Consider the following 21940-nt stretch of genomic DNA (forward strand, 5'->3'; position numbering starts at 1 on the left):
GCAGCCATGTCCAGATGCAGCAAGACCTGGACAACATTTCAGGCTTGGGCTGATAAGTGGCAAAAAACATTCGTGCCCCACAAGTGCCAGACAATGACCATCTCAAAGAGAGAATCTAACCATCTCCCCTTGATATTCAATGGCATTACGATCGCTGAATCCCCCACAATCAACATCCTCGGGGTTACCATTGACCAGAAACTGAACTGGAGTAGCGATATAAATACTGTGGCTACAAGAGCAGATCAGAGGCTTGGAATTCTACGGTGAGTAACTCGCTTCCTGACTCTCCAATGCCTGTCCACACAGTGCACGTCAGGAGTGTGATGGAATACTCTCCACTTGCCTCTGAGTGCAGCTTCACAATACTCAAGGAGCTCAACGCCATCCAGGACAAAGCAGCCCGCTTGATTGGCACCCCATCCACCACCTTCAATATTTACTCCCTTCACCACCAACACACAGTGGCAGCAGCGTGTACTATCTGGAAAATTTTTTGCAGCAATTCACCAAGGCTCCTTAGACAGCACCTCCAAACCTGCGACCTCTACCAATTAGAAGGACAAGGACAGCAGATGCATGGGAATACCACCACCTGCAAGTTTCACTCCAAGCCACACGCCATCCTGACTTGGAACTATATCACTGCTCCTTCACTGTCACTGGGTCAAAATTCTGGAACTCCCTAACAGGACTGTGGGTGTACCTACACCCCAAGGACTGGACTGCAAAGGTTCAAGAAGGCAGCTCACCACCACCTTAAGGGCAATTAGGGATGGGCAATAAATGCTGGCCTAGCCAGTGTCGCCCACATCCCATGGAACGAATAACAAAAAATGCTCAAGTGGGTGCCCGTGTGCACTTGAATCGGCGCTATACTGACGACACACATTCCTACTGGCTGACATGAGCCCATATACCAAATTTGGACCAGGCAGATCTGTTGGATGAATTCACATGTCACTCCACAAAGATTTGGCTGCAAATGGGCCCTATGCCATTGTTATTTAAAGGGCCACTCAACAAGTTACAGGTGAGGTGCTTTTGACTTAATTTTGCTTAGGCTGAATTTGTGGAAGTACTGTGCTGTGTTTTTGGAGTTGTTTTTTGGCAGTTGGTCCTTAGTCAGGGAAGACCGAGGAATACCTGACCCATGTATGGGGGTTTTGGTGACTGTGCCTCTTGGTCTGCAACATGACCTGGACATGGAGCAGAAGATACAGAGAAGGGAAGCTCTGTGTGGAGGGAGGAAGCGGTCTCTACAGAGAAGGCTTTACCCACTGAGGGTTTTCAGAGCACACTTCTGCCTCCACCTCACCCAGAAGCAATGCCTGAGACAATTCGGGCTCAACAAGGAGGTGGTACCGAGCTGTGCCACCTTCTGCAACCCAACCTAGAGCATCGTATCAGGGTGAGGATAGCTCTGCCAATGGTCATGAAGGTCGCTGTCCTCAATTTTTATTCCTCTGGGTCCTTTCAGCTGAGATTGGGAGACATTGTCGACATTTCCCAGTATGCCGTCCATCACAGAATCCAGCTAGTGACTGAGGTCATATACACCAGACTAGAGGAGTTCATAGTCTTCTTGCTCAGGAGAGCCAAGCAGGATGAGAGGGCATGTGGCTTCACCAGGATAGCAGGAATCCTGATGAGGCAGGATGCCATTGACTGCATCCATGTGGCTTTGTGAGATTCCCCCATGTCAATGGTCAGAGTTTCAGGAATCGCAAGGGCTTCCATTCTATAAATGTGCAGCTGGTGCGCAAGCACTCCAAGACTCGGTGAATGCCAGCTATCCAGGCAGCAGCCTGGATGCATTTATCCTCCGTCAGTCAGCCCTACCCACCATTTTGGGGCCTCCTAGAGAAACCAGAGACTGACTGCTGGGGGCTATCCGTCTTCACATGGCCAATGATGACCTTTCCCATCCTACCGTACAAGCTGAGCGGGCCTTCAGGAAGAGCCACAGAGCCACTCGGAACATCAAGTAGACAGTCAACCCCCTCGAACAACTGTTCCGCTGTCTTGACCACTCGAGGGGAGCACTGCAGTAGAGTACAGAGAGGATCTTAAAGTTTGTGGCCTTCTGCATCCTCCACAATTGTACTTGTTATGAGGGTGCAGCGATTATCTTCAGGTTTCCAGAGGCATCCTTTGTAACCAGACGGTCTGTCAGAGAGCAGATTGAGGTTCTCAACTCTCAACACTCTCATTCTGAGATCTGCCATAAATTGAAAGCTGCAGATGGTGTGACCATGGACCTTTTTCAGTGCTGCAGGGAAGCTCAGACTGAGGTCATGAGATCCATGCCTAGTGCCATGCCATCCACTAAGATCCTTTCCCCAGCCCAACACGGACCCATCATTCCCCACTGCTACATCCATCTGAGACGCCTCATTACAGCATTTTCTTTGCCACCATCCAACAATAAACAGCAGCAATAGAAACCTTTGCATAACATCTTTACCCAACAACGCATCCAATAATCCATATAAAACTGAACTATCCACCCTTACCTGTCTTGCGGGTGCCTTTGCCTGTCCTAGTACTCCTACTCCATGCTATCCCATTGGCTGCAGCATGGCTAGGGGAGATGGCAGATGGCGAAGGACTGCACCACTTCGGCATGCACAGCAGCAGTCTGGGCTGACTGGCTGAGAGGCAACAGTAAGGGCACTGGTGGGATCGCAAATGCTGTCATCCTGAGTGAGGACAGCAGATTCGTCATCCATGCCACTCCTTCGGGGCAGCACCTCGGCAATCCCAGTAATCTGTTGGAGGGCCGATCTTTTGTGAGAGCCTGCATGCCCCTTTGAGCACTGAGATCTGCAACAAGCTGGGCTGGCATGGCACTAGGCACAAATCTCATGACCTCAGTCTGAGCTTCAGCTGCCACACTGAAAGGTCCATGGTCGCACCATCTGCAGCTTTCAATTTATGGCAGATCTCAGAATGAGAGTGTCGAGAGTTGAGAAGGAGAATAAGGTTATAACTTACTGTTGTCCTCTATGTTTCAGAGATACTAGATACCATGGGCTCTGCTGCTGCTGGCCCATGATTCTGAACATCATCTCAGTCATTGGATGACTGAGTCATGTCAGCCCGCCTACAAGTCCTCTGATCCTTCCTGTTATGTGTGTAGCCTGCGAGAAAGGGCAGAATGTCAATGATTATGTAGCACAATGTCTCGGTGATGTGCTTGCTATAACTGAAAGCTGGAGGTCTGTGAAGACTCGAGAGTTGGTTGTGACACTGGCATTTTGGAGGGTGGGTGAGGTGGAGTACGTGAATGTTAGGTGTGAGTTCTCAGTGCTGCTGGGGAGTAATGGTGTGGTGCATAGGGCAGCATGAGTGACTAGTGTTTTGGTGGGTAAGAGATCTGATGTGAAGATTCATTCACTGACCTTGACCATGCATGTGAGATCATTAAGCTCTGTACATTGACCTCCCTGGCCGCCTGTTCAAATCCCTTCTGAGGACATCCTTGAGGGTGCCCTGGAAACCCCCCAACCCAAGGAAATATGGCCCCTCTCTTTCTATCCACCTCTACCACTAGTATCTCCAGAGTGGCATTGGTAAATCTTGGAGCCCACCCCCCCTGGGCTGGTGCTCCATTTTCCGTCACTTTGAATGTTTGTTTCAACTGGAACATGGGTTAGCCTCGCACACTCTTCGACTCCCCCCAAATTGTGCATGCAGCCATTAGCACAGATTGTGTTGGACTGCATGACACAATTATGGCAATGAGGAGGCAGCATGACGTTTGTGTGGTGCCAACCTTCAACCGAACCGGCGTGGTTGCGAATTACAACCCTCGTGCCCAATTAGCACAGATTAAATTTTAGCCCCTACTCTTTTTATGAAATGAAAGCATTCAGAGAAGCAAATTAATCAGGACTAGTCAATGTGGATGTGCTTAACCAACCTTAGAATTCTCCCTGCCAGGACTACAGATGTGGTCCAAGAAGTTGAGATTAGGTTGGGTAGCTCTTCGTCGACTGGCATGAACACAATGGGCTGAATGGCCTCCTGTTATAAATCTTCTATGAAATAATGGGTAAAGAAAATGTAGTGGGTATAGTTGATATGGATTTTCAAAAGCATTTAATAAGGTATCATAGAAGAGGTGTATGGTAGAGATATAAACATGGAATTCGGGAGAATGTGGACATATAGATGCAGGCAGAAAGCAAAATGTAGGGGCGAAAGGAAGGTTCTTGGACAGGAAAGATATGACTAATGTTCTATGGAGCCTGTGTTGTGATCAATGAATATATAAATGATCTGGATTTAAGAATTGAGGAAAATTTGTTGATAACATTAAATTGGGAGGGTGTGAATTATGCCAAATTTTAGAGGATTGCGAAAGACTGCAAAAGGATAGAGGAATGGTAGCATAAGTGGAAGATGCTGTTCAATGTAAAAAAAAAAAGTGAAGAAATAGATTTTGGAAGAACGAATGGGAAATAGAAACATGCAAAGATTTCTAATAGAGGGACTTAGTGTGCGGATGCACAGGTCTTTACAGGTGGCAGCATAAGTAGATAACATTAAAAAAATAGCAAACTGCTTTGATTTTGCATCTAAAGGCATTAAATGCAAAAGTTAGAAAGTATGCTGAACCTGTGTAAGACTTTAGTTACTTGAAAAAGGAGGAATGCAATGGGGAGCAAACAAGAAAGTAGCATTAGAATAGATGGCTTCTGGAGAAAAACATTGCTGTCTTGATGGAGTTAAGTGGCCAGTTTCTGTAGTGTACCATTCTATTCATAACTAGTTGAGAAATTCTTGACTGAAAGAATGTGTTCTAAATTTGTAATATAGCAGAGGATGTTATGAAGGATTATTCTGAATACATATTTATTTAACCCTATACTGCATTCTGGGTGGTTTTTTAATCCTTTGCAGGGACTTTGGTGATAGTATATAATCTTAAACTGATGGATAATGGGGAACCAGAACTGGATGCTACCTCTGATCCTACTGATATTCTGATGGCGGGACCACAACTTGAAGGAGTGTAAGTAATTGGTCTGAGGTACTATGGGGACATTTTGGATTGAGGAAGAGAAACCACTTTATAAACAGACCAGCTTGTGATGAACAAAGTCAGTGCCTTATCAACACCATGTCACAACTTCAGAAGTAATGAAACTCGCTAAGAAATGAAATTTGCAATTTCAAGTAATGGGTTTGAAGTATAAACCCATGGGGTGAGATACAGGGCACGGTATCCGTATTGCTGAGTATAAACCATTGGATGAAGTCCCACTAATGGCGGCATTTTCTCACTGGTGCTGAAGAATCATTATGTAAGTTTATTGTACATTTTCAATGAGAACTTGGGTCCTGTGGTCTTTTGTGCTATCTAGAAGTGGAAATAAACTTAATTATTTGCTGAAATACATTGATACATAGGCCCAACTTTCATAATAGTTTGTAGTAGTTACAATAATTAATAGAGGACACGGTTCCCCAGACTGGTAACAGAATTGTAAAGACATATGAGGGGTTTGTCTCTTTTTTTCTTTCCACCTTCACCGCGCACTCCCCCGTTTCAGTTTAGCATGAGAAAATGGTGAGGACAAAAAGTTCCAACTGTAACCTTTCAATAAAGTAGTATGTTTTTAAAATCTTACAGGTTAACATGATATCCATCCCTGTGTCTGTAGTTCCGCTCTATATTTAGTCGCTGGGAAGTGTTTGAGAGGATTCCTCTGTTGCCCTTTTGCCTCTTTTTTTTTTTTTCTCCCCTCCTCACTCATCCATCCTGCAGCTCCTTTCAGCTCAGTGACATTATAAAATTACTGTGGGGGTAGTCCAATATTTAACATGGCCTGTGCAAGAATTCACCCAGGACTTCCCCTAGTGGGTAAGCTTCTGTTCTTGGAAGCTGAATCACCAAATCTCCTAACTAAGGTCAGGTTTTCAAGTAAGGAGACAGCTGGCCACTAAAGTTTACTGTGTGATTGCCAGTGACTAAGAATTTTTTTTTCTAATGAAGTATCTATTTTTCAGAAAACCAGAACGTCGTTCCTTCAGGGCATACACAGCTGTACTGTACATCGACCCTAGGATGAGAATTTTCATCCAGGGCCATAAGGTCCGAACGAAACGACTCTCCTGCTGCTTGTTTAGACCCAGGTAATGGCAGGGACCTTTGTTATGAGGCACGAAGAAAGGTTTGTACTTGCACAGTGCCTTTCGCTACTTCAGGATGTCCTAAAGTGCTTTACAACCAATTAAGTACAGTGTGGTCACTGAAGTGTAGGAAAGGTGGCAACCAATTTCTGCACAGCAAGTTCCCACCAGCAGCAATGTGATAAGCAGATAATTTATTTTTAGTGATGATGTTTGAGGACTAAATATTGGCCAGGACATCACTAAGAAATGAAGGGGAGAAATGCTTAGCTCTTTCTCAGATTGGTGGCTTAGGATCTTTTATATCCATTTGAGAGGGCAGAGGTGGGGTCTCAGTTTAGTGTCTCATCTGAAAGAGGGAACCTCTGTCAGTGTACTCCCTCAGTACTGTGCTGGAGAGTACTAGGTCTAGATTTTGAGCTCAAATTTCTGGACTGGGGCTAGAACCCACTACTTTTTGGCTTGTATGGCTATGCAGCAACAGCAACTAAATGGAGTTGAGGTACGATTCAGCCATGATTGAATGATGGAACAGAGTCGAGGGGCTGAATGGCCTCTTCCTGTTCCAATGTTCTTAGGAGCAGAGGCAGCATTTCCTTGAGTGGATCTTGCTTTACATTTGGAGGCCAATTCTGCACCGGAACCAGAGTAGCATCAGCTAGTAGTTTTAATATTTTGAGTTAATGATTTTTGCTAGTTAAGCTTAATTTTTACATGTAAATTTGAATTGCAAAATAATTCTTGTACGTGATTGCTCCATAGATATTTCATGTTATTGTGTTTTGGTCTAGGCTCTGATTAACTCTTGTCCCTTTCACAGAATGTACAAGTATACATCAAATCGGTTTAAGACCCGTGCAGAACAGGAGGTGAAAAAAGCCGAGCACCTGATGAAAATCGGTATGTTAGAACAGGAAAAAGAATATTTAACATTTTTTCATTGTATAATTTATGAGGGATCTTAAATGTTGTTGTCCATGACAAAAAATTGGAAATGCTTTTCAGAATGGCACTTCCTTGATGATTTGTTGGGTAAATGCATCCCCTGGTGTGGAATTTAGCTATATTAGCCTGCAATCTCCCAAGTTAGGTTCTGGTTTGAACTGGATTAGGTGATCTCATCTGGGAATGAGGGGAAAGACACTGGTTGACCATGTTGACTATGATTATGACTGGTCATCTATGATTGACCTGAGGGGAGGTGGTGGTTGGGGGTTTGTGGGGGGGGGGCATTCCTGCTTCTGGTCACCATCCAGTGACCTTTGCTGAGGTACAGTATCGAGAGTACTAATACTTCACTGGCAGTTTTTCATCAGAACATGAACTGTTACTGTTGGGATACATGACTGTGGGTAGGGAAAAGTCTAAATGATTTCAGTCCAGCCTTCATCTGACATCTTCATGGGCACATTTCTAACTGGGGCTGCTGGACAGTGATGAAGTACAGGGAATTTTCGCATGTATTTTGTTTTTCTTTAATTCCTTTTTCACTTGGATGCAAATATCAAATGTATAACCCAGCATAGCAGAAGGATCAAACTGAGTATTTTTCTGACCTAAACAACTCCGTATTGCATCATGTATATATAACCACTGAGCTACTGAGTTCCCACACAACACTTTTTTTATATATAATATATAGACTGATTTCTAACAGCTTTTGAAAGAAAATTTAGGAGGTATAGGGCTTTGCCATGATCATGTTAAAAATTCTTCACAGAACACCAGTTTATCTCCCTTGATGCTTTCAGTTAGTGCAGTAGTGTAGCATAGAGCCTTGGCCCTGAGTTAAGGCAGGTGGGAAATCCAGGCAGGGTCCCAGCTATCTGGAGACTCCTGCTGGAAGCGCACACATGTGAACTTGGAGTGTTTAGTCATGGAGTTATCATGATGTGGGACAGGCTTGATGGACCAGCTGATCATTTCCTGCCTGACAGTTTCATATGTTGAACATACATTGTTTAGTTTTTAACCATTGTCATTTTTATGAGATTAAAAGCTTTTCAGATTTTGAGTACTTCTTCCCTTGCTGAAACATAAGGAAAAAGGAGCAGGAGGAGGCCATATTGCCCCTCAAATCTGCTCTGCCGTTCAATAAAATCATGGCTGATCTTCAATTTCAACTCCACTTTCTTACCTGATCCCCATATCCCTCGATTCCCTTAGAGTCCAAAAATCTATCTACCTCAGCCTTGAAAATACACAACTGAGCATCCACGGGCCTCTGCCGTAGAGAATTTTAAAGATTCACAACCCTCTGAGTGCTGAAATTTCTTTTCATCTCAGTCCTAAATGGCTGTCCCTTTATTCTGAGACTGTGCCCCCAGTTCTAGACTGTCCAGCAAGAGGAAGCGCCCTCTCAGAATCTACCCTGTCAAGCCCTTTCAAAATCTTTTATGTTTTAATGAGATCATGTCTCATTCTTCTTAACTCCAAAGAGTATAGGCCCATTCTACTCAATTTGTTAAATCAGCATCATTGTGTTTCTCTGTAGTGAAGATAACATATTAAATGTTCCTAGGTGATTCAGAGGAGGAATGCAAGATGAACTGCAACTAAAGAGTTGGAAATAACCAAAAATATGGTCGAGTAGATGTGTTTTGGGGAGACTCTTGTAAGGTGTGGGGAGAATTAGCAAGACAGAGGGTTAATAAGGAGGGAGGCATCACCAAGGCAGCTCGAGGCTGTCCCCTCAATACTGAAAAGAAAGCAAGATGCACAGTTTCCATGCTACGTCATCAAAGGCATATGCTGGGGCTTGACTGTGATGGCTTTCATAACATAAAAGTTACAACATGAAGAAAAGCAATTTGACCCAATCAATTCATGTTGGTATTTACTCTCCATTCAAGCAAGTAGTCCTAACCACATTTACCAGCAGGGCTCGAGGAGTTTTCAGTAGTAGGGTGGAGCTAGGCAGTAGAGGGATTTGTAAATCAGGACAGGGGTATTGAAATCCACGTTAAACCTGAGACATTTTGGTCTGTATGATTCATAGCCACACCATGTGATATATTAAAACATTAAGGAAGCACCGCATTGCTTAGTGAAAATGCAGAATGTGCTCGTCTCAATATTTAAGGCAGCACTACATCACATGATAATTGTAGTTTCATGCCGATATTTACTTTGAGTATTCTCATCTCAAAAGTAGTGGACAAGGGCCAAAGCAAACCTGCTTGGACCATTTGTGTTCATGTAACAAATTTCAGAGCATCATTGGCATCAAATGCAAAGTCACTGAGCCACCTCCCTGTCAGGTATAGTACATGGCTCTAAAGAGTGAAAAGGGAAAGAAAAATCCAAACTTCAAAGATGAAGTCTAACTCCACTCAGGTTTTTTTTCCCCCATCAGGTATTTGTATGTTTTTGCTTTTTGTCAAAATTCTTAATGATGGTACTGTCTCGCTTAGTGAACCTTGTGGGTGGAACAATGTCTCATGCCCTTCATTGTTTCCAGCTGAGGAGAAGTCACGGGAGGCAGAAAGCAAAGCACGGGCACTGGTATTGAAGTTGGGAGATGACTTGAGCAGAGAATCAAGGGTGAGCCTGTTTGACTTGTATATTGAGCCATTGCAATGCATTCATCACGTGATTAGCCATATGCAATCATGTGCTTGAAAATGCAAAGTACACACTTAAATTTGTATGCATATCTCAGGTTGTAATAAAGTATCCAACTTTTCTCAAGTAGCCACAGTGCAGCATAGATTAAATTGTTTTATTCATGCTATCAGACATCAAAGTGGTCTGTTTGCTTGATTTAATTATCAGCATTGTTGCTTTCATTTGAACGAGCTTGAAATATTCCTTTATGTATCCTTGTATGACCAAGAGGTTGTGTAAAATTATACTGGTTATCTGTTTTCTTAAATGTTAAGTATCATTAATTGTCTGGAAACCTCTACTTCAAAAAGTCAACAGAAGTTTTGGTTTTAACTTCCAAGACGTTAAAAGCATGTTTTTTGAGCAGAACAAGAGGTCTTCTGAAACCTGGTTATTCATCATGAAATGTTCAGAATAACTCCTTGGTTAAGGGATCTTCTAAGACAACCTTGTGCCAAAGATTTTCAAGATGAAAAGGCTGACTTTGCTGCTCAGCAATAAAGCTTAGTTCATGGTTTACCAGAGACTTGACGTTCAATTCAAAACATTCTTGCAAAGTGTAATTGACCATTATAAATAGACTTTATCATTTCATGTATGTTTACATCCTGCATTTTACTTTTAGTATTTAGGATTTTTTTATCTTGAAATTATCTAATTGTATATAAAGATAGTGGAGACTAGTTTGTAAAACTTTGGTTTTTAATATTTTAATTTGATGGGTTTGATATTGGTGTGTGATAGTTAAATCCAGTAAGATGATTTTTGCAAGTGGAATAGTTGGTCCCTTGGGTATTTTCCTTTGAAGGGCAGAGTATCGAAGTTACAGGTACCCCCTCCCTCCACCCAACCCCATAAACCAAAAATTGTAAGATACTAATCTCAGATTGACTTGGTTTCACAGGTTCATCTGCGACAGGTGCAGGATGCTGCGTTCAACCTAAGCAGAGAAGCTGATGTGAAGAAACGGATTCATGAGGCAAAACTCAGGTAAAGGTTGTGTGGTGAAATTATATGTTTTAAGTCAAGAAATGTGATTCTTTTCTACCTAATTTATTAGCTCTTAATCTGGTTCAGCTGAGTGTTTTGCTTTGAAACGAGTTACTGTTATCAAAACCAGCATTAGCTTGACTCAGTTAGCAGCACTGTTGCCTGGTGTTAAAAGATTACACGTCAAACCACACTGTGGGATTAGAAGATTATACTTCAAACCACACTCTGGGACTTGAGCATATTATCTACTTCATTGCAGTACTGATGGAATGCTGCGCTGTCAGAAGTGACGTTATTTGAATGAGATGTTAATCCAAAATTCAGGTTTGTTTCATCGAATATAAAAGATCTCATGGCACGATTTGAAGAAATACATCAATGTTACAACATGGAAACATCCTGTTTGGCCCAACCAGTCCATGTTGGCATTTGCTCGTGTCACGAACAAATTGTCTTAATCACATTTTCTCAAGACTTCTATCCCTTTGCTCCCCTTTTCCTGCATCCACCTGCCCAATCTAATCATGAGTAAAGACAGTTTCTGCCTTGACCACTAACCCCGAAAGTGAATTTCACAGCCTCTGAAGACTCTAAAGAAATTTCTCTTGTTTATTTCTAAGTCTCTTTGATTTAATCTTGTCGCTATTGTCTCTTGTTCGAGATCCCTCAAATTTTGGAAGTAGTCTGCTTCTATCTAGTCTGTCCCATAATTTTGCAATTTTTAAACACTTCTATTATATTGCCCCATAATCTGCAATGTTCAAACGGAAAAAAAGACCCCATTTTAAAAACCTTCCTTATGTTTATTTCCTCATATAATCAATGGACACTATGTACTCGAGCAGCCTCACTATCTTTCCGAGGGTATGGAGCCCAGTATTGTACATAATACTCTTAATTAATTAAGGTCTCATTAAGATTTTATATTGACTCATCATTACCTGTTGACTTATACATGCTATACTAGTGATAAGACCAAGAATTCCATGATCTTTTTTTACAGCTTGCTCAACCTGAGGTGCTGTCTTTAATGTCCTGTGAACTTATACCCCAAATCACTCTGCTCTTCCACAGCAATTAGCCTATTTCTACTTGAAATATAATTACTTTCTTTATTCAATGCATCACCTCAAACTTACAGATATTGAATTCAATTTGTCATATTTTAGCACATTCTTCCACTTTAGCGATATCCCTTTGCCACTTCCTTTAATCTTCTAAATAATTACCAAACCACCTCTGTTGGTGTAATTTCAACACCATTCCTCTAGTCCTGCATCTAAATCATTAATGAAAACAGTGAACAAAAATGATCCCAGAACTGAATCTTGAGATACCAGTACTCACTTCCAAACCTCTGGGAAAAACTACCCTTACCTCCTTTCTAATTAGCTTTTAATTCCATTTTCTATCCTCCCCTAATTCCGTACCTCTTGATTTTCTCTCCTATTTTGATAAATCTTGTTAAAGGTTAGAATTCAGAGATTTTTCAAAAAAAAATGTTTTTTTCCCTAGATTTCTTTTTTTTAAAAAAGAATGAAATCCAATCTACAGTTGCATGATTTAAAATAATCTAACAGTGAAGGAATTCTGTTTGTTTTAAATATTCTTTTGCCCTCTATTACAAAGACTTGCCCTGGATCAGGAATCAGACCTGTAGGAGGTAGGGTAGAGTGATGAGATTTGATAGAGGCGTGAAAGATTATTACAGACTTGGGTAAGTTGAATAAGGAAAAACTGTTACCATTCACTGATGGTACAAGGACTAGGGGGCACTCAGATTTAAGGTTTTGGGCAAGAGATACAGGGGGAATGTGAGGACGAACTTTTTAGCACAGCGAGTGATAATGACCTGGAACTTGCTGCCCATGAGCCTGGTAGAAATGGAGACAATCAATGATTTCAAAAGGAAGTTGAATGGACACTTGAAGGGAATAAATTTGCAGGGCTATGGGGATTGAGCAGGGGAGTGGGACTGACTGGATTTCTCTGCGGAGAGTTGGCATGAACTCAATGGGCCGAATGGCTGCCTCCTCTGCTGTATATGACTCTGACATTGGAGTCCATCTAGCAACACAGTTCCAGTGCCAGACCACTACACTACTGATTCAGGAGGAAAAAAGGACAGTATCTTCTCCCCCTCCCCATTGTACTGCTTGTGACCCTATGTGAATGGCATTGGGTCTGGAAAACAGCTGTTAAAAGCAGCAGCTGACTACGCTAGGTTGGCGAACTCTAGTCTAGAGGTGTCAAAGTATGAAGAATCGCTACTTGGTCAATGATTCAAAGTTGCGAGCTGTAGCCGTATAATACTATGCTAGAAAGGAGTTATGCACATTTGCCCAAAGGGAAAAAATATATACACTGCGGCTGCCTGCAATGCACAGGTGCAAGCACACTTTTTCCTGTCGACGTTTTGTCCCCTTACTGGAACATAGGCGACATGTTTAGATAGAGGATCTGGATCGGCGCAGGCTTGGAGGGCCGAAGGGCCTGTTCCTGTGCTGTAATTTTCTTTGTTCTTCAATGGCTACTGCATGGTTCTTTCCATCAGTAGTAATTGTTCACATGCAGGCTTAGATACTGAGCACTGGAAATGCTACAGGAGGTATAGCAGCTTGACCTGATACCACCTCTATCTGATATCCATACAGAAGAATTCCAGTAGGGCATCAGGAAGCAGCAGTTGGTGATGATTCTGCTTTTCTCATTGGCACCTGCTCAAAACGCATCCTTTGTTTCTTGTGCCATTACCATCTCCTTTTGCCATGCACCATCATCCCTTTTGTCATTTAATCTCTCCTGCCTTCCACCCTATCCCTAACCTTCCCTTTTGTCTTTTCCTCCTCTTTCACCCCACCCTCTCTTCCCTGTCTTGCTTAACTCTGATGTATCTCTGTGACTGACGAAGGGCCATCGACATGAAACATTAACTCTGTTTTTGTCTACACAGATGCTGCCAGACATGCTGAGTATGTCTAGCATTTTCTGTTTTTATATTAGGACTTAGAAGCCCGGCTCTTATTTATTCTTCCCTCTTTTTCGCTTCACCAATTCTCCTTCCCATCTTCACCAACCCAGGGCACTATGGCTAATAGGCTTGTTCTGCCATCAAGATCAGTTAACTCAGCACAGGCCAGAATTTTCCTGGTCTATATGTTTCAGCTATTCACTAATTTAATTAGCTGTGCCATTTGAGGGTGTTTTCCCACTTGTTTTTAAATTTAATATATACTGAACACGAGTGCAGTAAAACCACTTTGGGTGGGATGGGTGCACTATGTGAGGTTGGCCAAATTTGTGAAGGCTTTGCAGGTTCCATTCACCATCTTGATGATCTAGTTAAAAGCAACTATTTATTTCTCTCTCACCCTCCACATTATTACTTCTTTCCTTGCTGTCAAGCTGGTGCTTTTAAAAACTTGTAGCTTGTAGGACTAGCTTGACAAATAATGCTTTTCCTGCTCTCATGCCAGGCTGCCTGATGTGGATCCTTTGTAATGCAGGTTTTTTTATGTTAATTTCCAAATCTTGCAGAGCCTTGAAGGAGCCAAAGGAGATGTGCTTTATTTTTGGTGTGAACATCGATCAACGTGACCTGGATGGAATGTTCATTTATAACTGCAGTCGTCTCATAAAGATGTATGAGAAAGTAGGACCACAGCTGGAAGGAGGAGTGTGAGTATCCTGAAAATTGCCTGCACATTGGCTTAAGTGTCTTGTTATAGGTTTATATTAACACTTCCCTTAGTGACCTGCTAAGTTTTCTGTCACTGCCACTAACAAAATGCCAGAATATGGGTAACGAGGTTTTTTGGTTGAGAGAATGCCCCATCTCCCCTTTGCATCTCTCCAAACCCCCTCCCTCCCGCCACTCCCACTGTCAGTTGAGATAGAAACTTCATGGGTTTCGTGGCCAGGGCCCAACATCCTCCTATACTGTGGTACAGTATGCCCAAATAACAAGTTGCCATGTCACCTCATGAATATGAAATACAGTTCAGCAGCGACCCACTGATGGGGTTTTGTTAACATAGAAAATAGGAGCAGGAGTAGGCCATTCGGCCCCTCGAGCCCATCCGCCATTCATCACAATCATGGTCGATCATCCAACTCAGTAACCTGTTCCCGCTTTCACCCCATACTCTTTTGATCCCTTTAGACCCAAGAGCTATATCTGACTCCTTCTTGAAAACATACAATGTTTTGGCCTCAACTGCTTTCTGTGGCAGCAAATTCCACAGGTTCACCACTCTCTGGGTGAAGAAATTTCTCCTCATCTCAGTCCTGAAAGGTTTACCCCGTATCTTGAGACTATGACCCCTGGTTCTGGACTCCCCCACCATCGGGAACATCCTTCCTGCATCTACCCTGTCAAGTCCTGTTAGAATTTTATAGGTTTCTATGAGATCCCACCCTCACTATTCTGAACTCCAGCGAATATAATCCTAACCGATTCAATCTCTCCTCATACGTCAGTCCCGCCATCCCAGGAATCGGTCTGGTAAACCTTCGCTGCACTCCCTCTATAACAAGAACATCCTCAGATAAGGAGACAAAAACTACACACAATATTCCAGGTGTGGCCTCACCAAGGCCCTGTATAATTGCAGCAATAACTGCTCCTGTACTCGAATCCTCTCGCTATGATGCCAACGTACCATTTGCCTTTTTTACCGCCTGTTGCATCTGCATACTTAACCTTCAAGCGACTATACGAGAACACCCAGGTCTCGCTGCATATTCCCCTCTGTTTATAGCGGTTCAGATGATCTGCCTTCCTGTTTTTGCTACCAAAGTGGATAACCTCATATTTATCCACATTATACTGCATCTGCCATGCATTAGCCCACTCACTCAACTTGTCCAAATCACCCTGAAGCCCCTCTGCATCCTCCTCACAACTCACCCTCCCACCCAGTTTTGTGTCATCTGCAAATTTGGAGATATTACATTCAACTCTACTAAAAGTGGGTAACTCCACTAAAAAGGCACAGATGTATTTTGAGAAGGCTCTTAAGGATACGGACAGTTCGACAGAAGTGGGAGAATTTTGGCGGGACTTCCAGAGAATAGGGGCTGAAGGTTTTGCCACTGAAGATGGAACAAGGGAAGAGGTAATGCATAGGCTCGAGTCTGAGGACTGGAAGACACGGGTTGGAATGCTCAGCTGCAGAAAAGGTCACGGCTGGCTTATGGTGAAGTTGTAAATGAAGATGCCAATCAACACTGATATTCTAAATTCAATTCCATTGGGGGCCAGGGCATCAGTAAGGACTGGTGAGCGGAACTTAGTGTAGAGCAGGATGCAGGTGGCGTCGTTTTTGATAATTTGGAGTTTGTGACAGTGGAGATCAGGAAGCGTTAAGTTGAGTCTAGAGAGGTGACAAAGATGTGGATAAGAGTATGCCAAAGAAAGAGGAAAGTTATATTTGTAACCTTTTTAAAAATGATTTCCTTTTTTCCTTAGTGCCTGCGGTGGAGTGGTGGGTGTGGTAGACGTCCCATACCTGGTTCTGGAGCCCACCCACAACAAACAGGACTTTGCAGATGCCAAGGAGTATCGGCATCTGCTGAGAGCCATGGGCGAGCACCTGGTGCAGTACTGGAAAGACATCGGCATTGGTAAGAAGAGGATTTGTGACGTGATTAAACTGGGTTAACCAGAACCTATCTGATCATTTCAGCTTTCATGTGCACGTATTTTTTCTTTAGTAGTAGTGTTGAAAAACAATGCTGATGAAACCTGTAGGAGCTATACTCTAGAAGTAGTGAGGGAGCTGAATTAATGCATCATTTGAATTGATACAGTTGCCAAAGCATCCCTGGGTTATTTACAGCTTGCATGCTCCTGTCTGCCAGCTTCCTCAATTCTTGCACAATTAACAATAGTTCTTTAAAACAAAAGAAAATGAAAGGATTGGATTGCAAGATGATCCTTATTTTTGCATGATTTTGTTTTAAAGTATTAACATTGTTGCTCATGTTAATTTGTTTTTCATTGTACAATGAGCAGGCTTGATATACAGTGCCCTCTCACCAGGGAGAGCAGCAATACAATTGAACATTTAATTGCTTCCCTTCTCTATAGATTATATCTACTCTGGGGATCCAATTTTGATTGCTAACTGTGAAGTAAGATATGAATATGGAAGGTTTGAGTTTGCAGTGGGAGCTAGAGTTGCGTTGTAATGGGGTGGGTTACCATTGGATGGGATCCAGGTGTTTTTGAAGCTCGTTTTCAGTAGGGATTTGAAGCATTTTGTGTGTGCTGTTTTTCTTTGGAGGAGGGATAAGATCCCTTGAGTGCTTCAGAGCAGCTTGATTTATTATCCTTAATGTATGGGCTAATCAGACTACATTTTTCTTGCTCGAACTATCCCCTAATGCTCCATTACTTTCTCAGCCTACAAGATCAGAACAAGATCTCCTCGTACATTAAAATCCACAGTTTCAATGATCTCAGTGGGCCATTTGTTCTAGCTGTCATACAGGTCACGACAGAATAGCAATTTAGCTTTGGTATAACTATACCAGTCCAACCAGCTTTAGGGCATTAAGTAATCATAGTTTATTTACCTTCTGGCAGTTTGGCACATGCATCCTGTTCTGTGCCATGTTTCTTTTTTTACATTAACCTGACTGAAATGTTAACCTTATCTTGCTCTCTCCACAGATCCTACCCGTTTCCAGCATTTTCTTTTTTTATGCCAGCTCCTCTGATCTAACTTTTTTTTTTAACATGAAGCTGTCCAGGTGATCTCATTGACTTCCAGTTTGCCATTCTGGACCTGGTTCTAGGAGGCTCCTCTGCACTGAGGAAACGCATTTATTACCTCCCAGCAATGCTTTGAATCTGTTTTTGTGTTAATCATAGTTGTCCAGTCAGACTCTGCTTTTCATTTTGTGTCTATCAAATTAAATGTACTGTGTTTTTACATTATGACCTCTTACAAAGTTAGTAAAAAAAAAAATTCTCTTGGCTTGCAGCACAGAAGGGAATAGTGAAATTCTGGGACGAGTTTGGCTATCTGTCAGCCAACTGGAATCAGCCATCTTCTAATGAGGCGTTATACAAGAGGCGGCGTGCTATGGAGATCCCAACCACCATTCAGTGCGGTACGTCTTACCCACAATGCTTTCTGTGCATAAAGTTGGTAAGTTCCACAAACAAGTGTCAATTAGGTTAGAGATAAGTCAGAAAATCACAGTACCCTCCTGAATGCTCACCTGCAAACTTATTTAAACAGATGCTGAAGTTGTTGCTCCTGTGTCTTTGATTTTTATAAATGGCAAACTTGCACATTTTTATCTGCATTTTTCTCCATCCCTCCACACACCAGCCCCTCAACTTTCTTTCCTTACACCTGCCTTATTGAAGATGGTTGCTGTGTGTGATTTCAAACCACCTAAATGACCTTTCGTCCATGTAAGAGCTTAAACGGTGAGTATTGGCGGGCTAATTGACCATGGCCTGTTCTTGTGGTTCTATGGTTCTTATCCTTGCCCAGTATCCATGTGAGTTTCCAGTAAGATTCCTTGGTAGCAATCGAGCTGGCTGACTTTCTTTCCCCGTACTCCTGACCTTCCCCAAAAAAGTGCAGGGGAGCTGAGACTTGTAGCTTGATATTGACTAGATCAGGTAATTGAGCAAAGACCAAGAATTGGAACTCAGAATTTCACTATTCGAATGGCTCAGTTCTACACCATACAGTGCATTTACCCACTTAAACTATCAGGAAGCCATACACTTTACATAAAAAGACAAAATGATTCAGAATTGAGGGGCTTGGCTTTAAACCAAGAAGCACAGTTGCTCAAAGGAAATTTGTGATGTTCATTATGTCTGGTCACCATATTGTCCACCGTTCCATAGAGAGATTGTATTGAACCTGATGTACTGAATAATTAGCAATCTCTTTTCTACTTTTACTATTAATTAAAAGCTCTGAAAGCTTCACAGACAATGCTAATTAATGTTTAGCTGTGATAATTTTGCAATCTAACATGTCTTCAATCTAAGTAGCAAAACTGCTTGATGTGTTGGATCACAAGATGACCAATTAGCTCACTTTGTTTCATCAATCCAGAAAGACTCTACAATATCCCATTGCAGCATCCAGTTGTTAAATTATTCCAGAGTTTTGTCCCTACTGCTCTACCTAGAATTTCATTCTGTTCAAAAAAACTGTTCCTATTGATGGAAGGGTTGAGAACCAGAGGGCACAGATTTAAGATAATTGGCAAAAGAAGCAATGGCGACATGAGGAAAGGTTTTTCACGCAGCGAGTGGTTAGGATCTGGAATGCACTGCCCGAAAGTGTGGTGGAAGCAGGTTCAATTGAGGCATTAAGAGGGAATTGGATTGTTAGCTGAAAAGGAAGAATGTGCAGGGCTACAGGGAGAAGGCGGGGAGTGGCATGAGGTAAATTGCTTCTTTGGAGCATGGCAAACATGACAGGCCAAATAGTCTCCTCCTGTGCTGTAACAATTCTGTGATCTGTGAATATGCTTTTTTGCTAGGTGTCTTTTTTTCCCCTCTGACCACCCTTTTCTGAACATGCCTATGTTTGTCCCTGGAGGATTTGTTGAATTTGTTCTTCCCAATCTCACTTCTGATTTAACTCGTTTAGAATCATCATCTTTAGTCTATACTTTTGATTCTAGATAATTATCCTCCTTGATCATTGTCTTTAAAAGTGATCCTTTTATACTCTACCAATCAACTTACTTAACCTGTTACCCTCATTTCTATGAAGTTAGCCCTTTTTTATACATAGATAAAGCCAAGGACCAGAGCTGAATCCCAGATGATGTCGAACTTGATTGATGTGGCTGTACCCCGGGGCACCAAAGCTTTTATTTCCTGTATGTTCTCTCGGTCACTTTGAATACAAGGTCAAAATGTGCACTGTCACATTGATCATGTTTGACTAATTTAGTAGAGTTCTTTGAGGAAGTAACAAGCAAGGTGGATAAAGGGGAACCTATAGATGTGGTATACTTGGATTTCCAACAGGTGCCACATCAGAGGTTACTACATGAAATAGCTTAAGGTGTAGTATGTAACATATTAGCATTGATAGAGGATTGGTTACCTAACAGGAAGCAAAGAGTAGGGTTAAATGGGTCATTTTCAGGTTGGCAAGCTGTAACTAGTGGAGTGCCAGAGAAATCAGTTCTGGGGCCTCAATTATTTACAATCTATAACTTGGATGAAGGGACCGAACATATGGTTGCTAAATTTGTTGATGAAACAAAGATAGATAGGAGAGTAAGTTGTGAGGGGGATATAAGGAGTCTGCAAAGGGATTTCGATAGGTTAAGTGAATGGGGAAAAATTGCTAGGAGTATAATGTGGGAAAATGTGAACTTGTCCTCTTCGGTAGGAAGAATAGAAAAGCAGTATATTTAAATAGAGAGAGATTGTAGGACTCTGTGGTACAGACGGTTCTGGTGTCTTGGTACATGAATAATAAAGTTAATATGCAAGTTATTAGGATGGCAAATGGAATGCTGTCATTGATTGCAGGGGGAATGGAATATAAAAGTAAGGAAGTTTTACTACATTTGTACAGAGTGTTGGTGAGACCTCATCTGGAGTACTGTGTACAGTTTTGGTCTCAAGGGATATAATTGCATTAGGAGTAGTTCAGAGAAGGTTCACTCGACTCATTCCTGGGATGAAGGGGTTATCTTATGAGAAAAGGTTGGGCCTGTATCCATTGGAATTTAGAAGAATGAGAGGTGATCTTATTGAAACATACAGGATCTTGAGGGGTAAAAGCAAAATACTGCGGATGCTGGAAATCTGAAACAAAAACAAGAAATGCTGGATTCACTCAGCAGGTCTGGCAGCATCTGTGGAAAGAGAAGCAGAGTTAACGTTTCGGGTCAGTGACCCTTCGGAAGGGTCCTTATCTGCCAGGAAAATCTCATGGCCCCTTTTCGCCCTCCTAATTTCCTCAAGTGTCGTCCTAAATCCCTTATACTCCTCAAGGGACTCGCCTGATCCCAGCTGCCTATACCTGACATATGCCTGCTCCTTTGTCCTGACCAGACCCTCAATATCCCTCGTGAACCAAGGTTCCCTAAACTTGCCAGCCTTGCCCTTCCATCTAACAGGAACATGTCAGCCCTGAACTCTTCCTACCTCACTTTTTTAAAAGCCTCCCACTTGCCAGACATCCCTTTACCTGTAAACAGTCTCTCCCATTCAACTTTTGAGAGTTCCTGTCTGATGCCATCGAAATTAGCTTTCCCCAATTTAGGACTTCAACCTGACGACCAGTTCTATCCTTTTCCATAACTATCTTGAAGCTAATAGAGTGATGGTCACTGGTCCCAAAGTGCTCCCCCACTGACATATCAACCACCTACCCATCCTCATTTCCTAAGAGGAGGTCAAGAGTAGCCCCTTCTCTAGTAGGGCCATCCACATACTGCTTCAGAAAACTATCCTGGACACACTTAACAAATTCTTTCCTATATGATCCCTTAGCACTAAGGCAGTCCGAGTCAATATTAGGGAAGTTAAAATCACCTACTATTACAACCCTATAATTCCTACACCTATCTGTGATTTCCCTACATATATGCTCCTCCACTTCCCTCTGACTATTGGGGGTCCTATAGTGTAATCCCATCAAAGTGATCACCCCTTTCTTATTTCTTTGTTGCTCCTTTACCGTTGGAAGTTGGGAAGACGGAAATGCATTAGTGCTGCTTCCTAACTAAGTAGTCAACTCAAATCCTTAAAGAAAGGAAGTCTGACCTGGTAAAGTACTTCTCCCTTGGCTATTTAAAAAAAAAAATAAGCTTGTGTAAACAGAGTTCTAAATCGATTCCATTTCTTGGCAAATGGCAACCTGCCACATGGAGTTCTTAGCTTCCTTATGCTCTGATGGCACCCTGAAGAAGAAGAAGAAATCTATGTGCTCCATTGTTATTGATGCTCACTGTCTAAGCTCTCAAAGAATAGTGACTTGGATGGGGTAGTCGAACTGCTAGCACCCTAGGAAGAGTCAGTGCTCAACTTGGATGGGGAGGAAAATAAGGCAAATTAACAAGAAATGGTGGTGGGAGGTGTGAGTGATTAGAAAGGCTTTCACATAGATAAAACTGATAAGCTGTAGTAAAGTGATCAGTAGGAAAATCCTGATATTAAATATTTCTTTCCAAAATGAGATACTGCTGCAAG

At 42.3% G+C, this 21940-nt stretch overlaps 1 protein-coding gene across 2 annotated transcripts in view; it reads left to right on the forward strand.

Annotated features, from left to right (window-relative positions):
* The window catches only part of morc2 (MORC family CW-type zinc finger 2), a 73381-nt gene that overhangs the window by 34057 nt on the left and 17384 nt on the right, over positions 1–21940 (forward strand). For both annotated transcript variants that reach the window (XM_068054806.1, XM_068054807.1), the window contains exons 8-15: positions 4909–5020; positions 6019–6144; positions 6962–7041; positions 9602–9684; positions 10652–10737; positions 14278–14418; positions 16211–16365; positions 17731–17859. In XM_068054806.1, coding sequence (XP_067910907.1) covers positions 4909–5020; positions 6019–6144; positions 6962–7041; positions 9602–9684; positions 10652–10737; positions 14278–14418; positions 16211–16365; positions 17731–17859 — 912 coding nt within the window. The remainder of the gene's footprint in view (positions 1–4908; positions 5021–6018; positions 6145–6961; positions 7042–9601; positions 9685–10651; positions 10738–14277; positions 14419–16210; positions 16366–17730; positions 17860–21940) is intronic.

This window comes from Heterodontus francisci, chromosome 23 (genome assembly GCF_036365525.1).
Source record: "Heterodontus francisci isolate sHetFra1 chromosome 23, sHetFra1.hap1, whole genome shotgun sequence".
Taxonomy (NCBI): Eukaryota; Metazoa; Chordata; class Chondrichthyes; order Heterodontiformes; family Heterodontidae; genus Heterodontus; species Heterodontus francisci.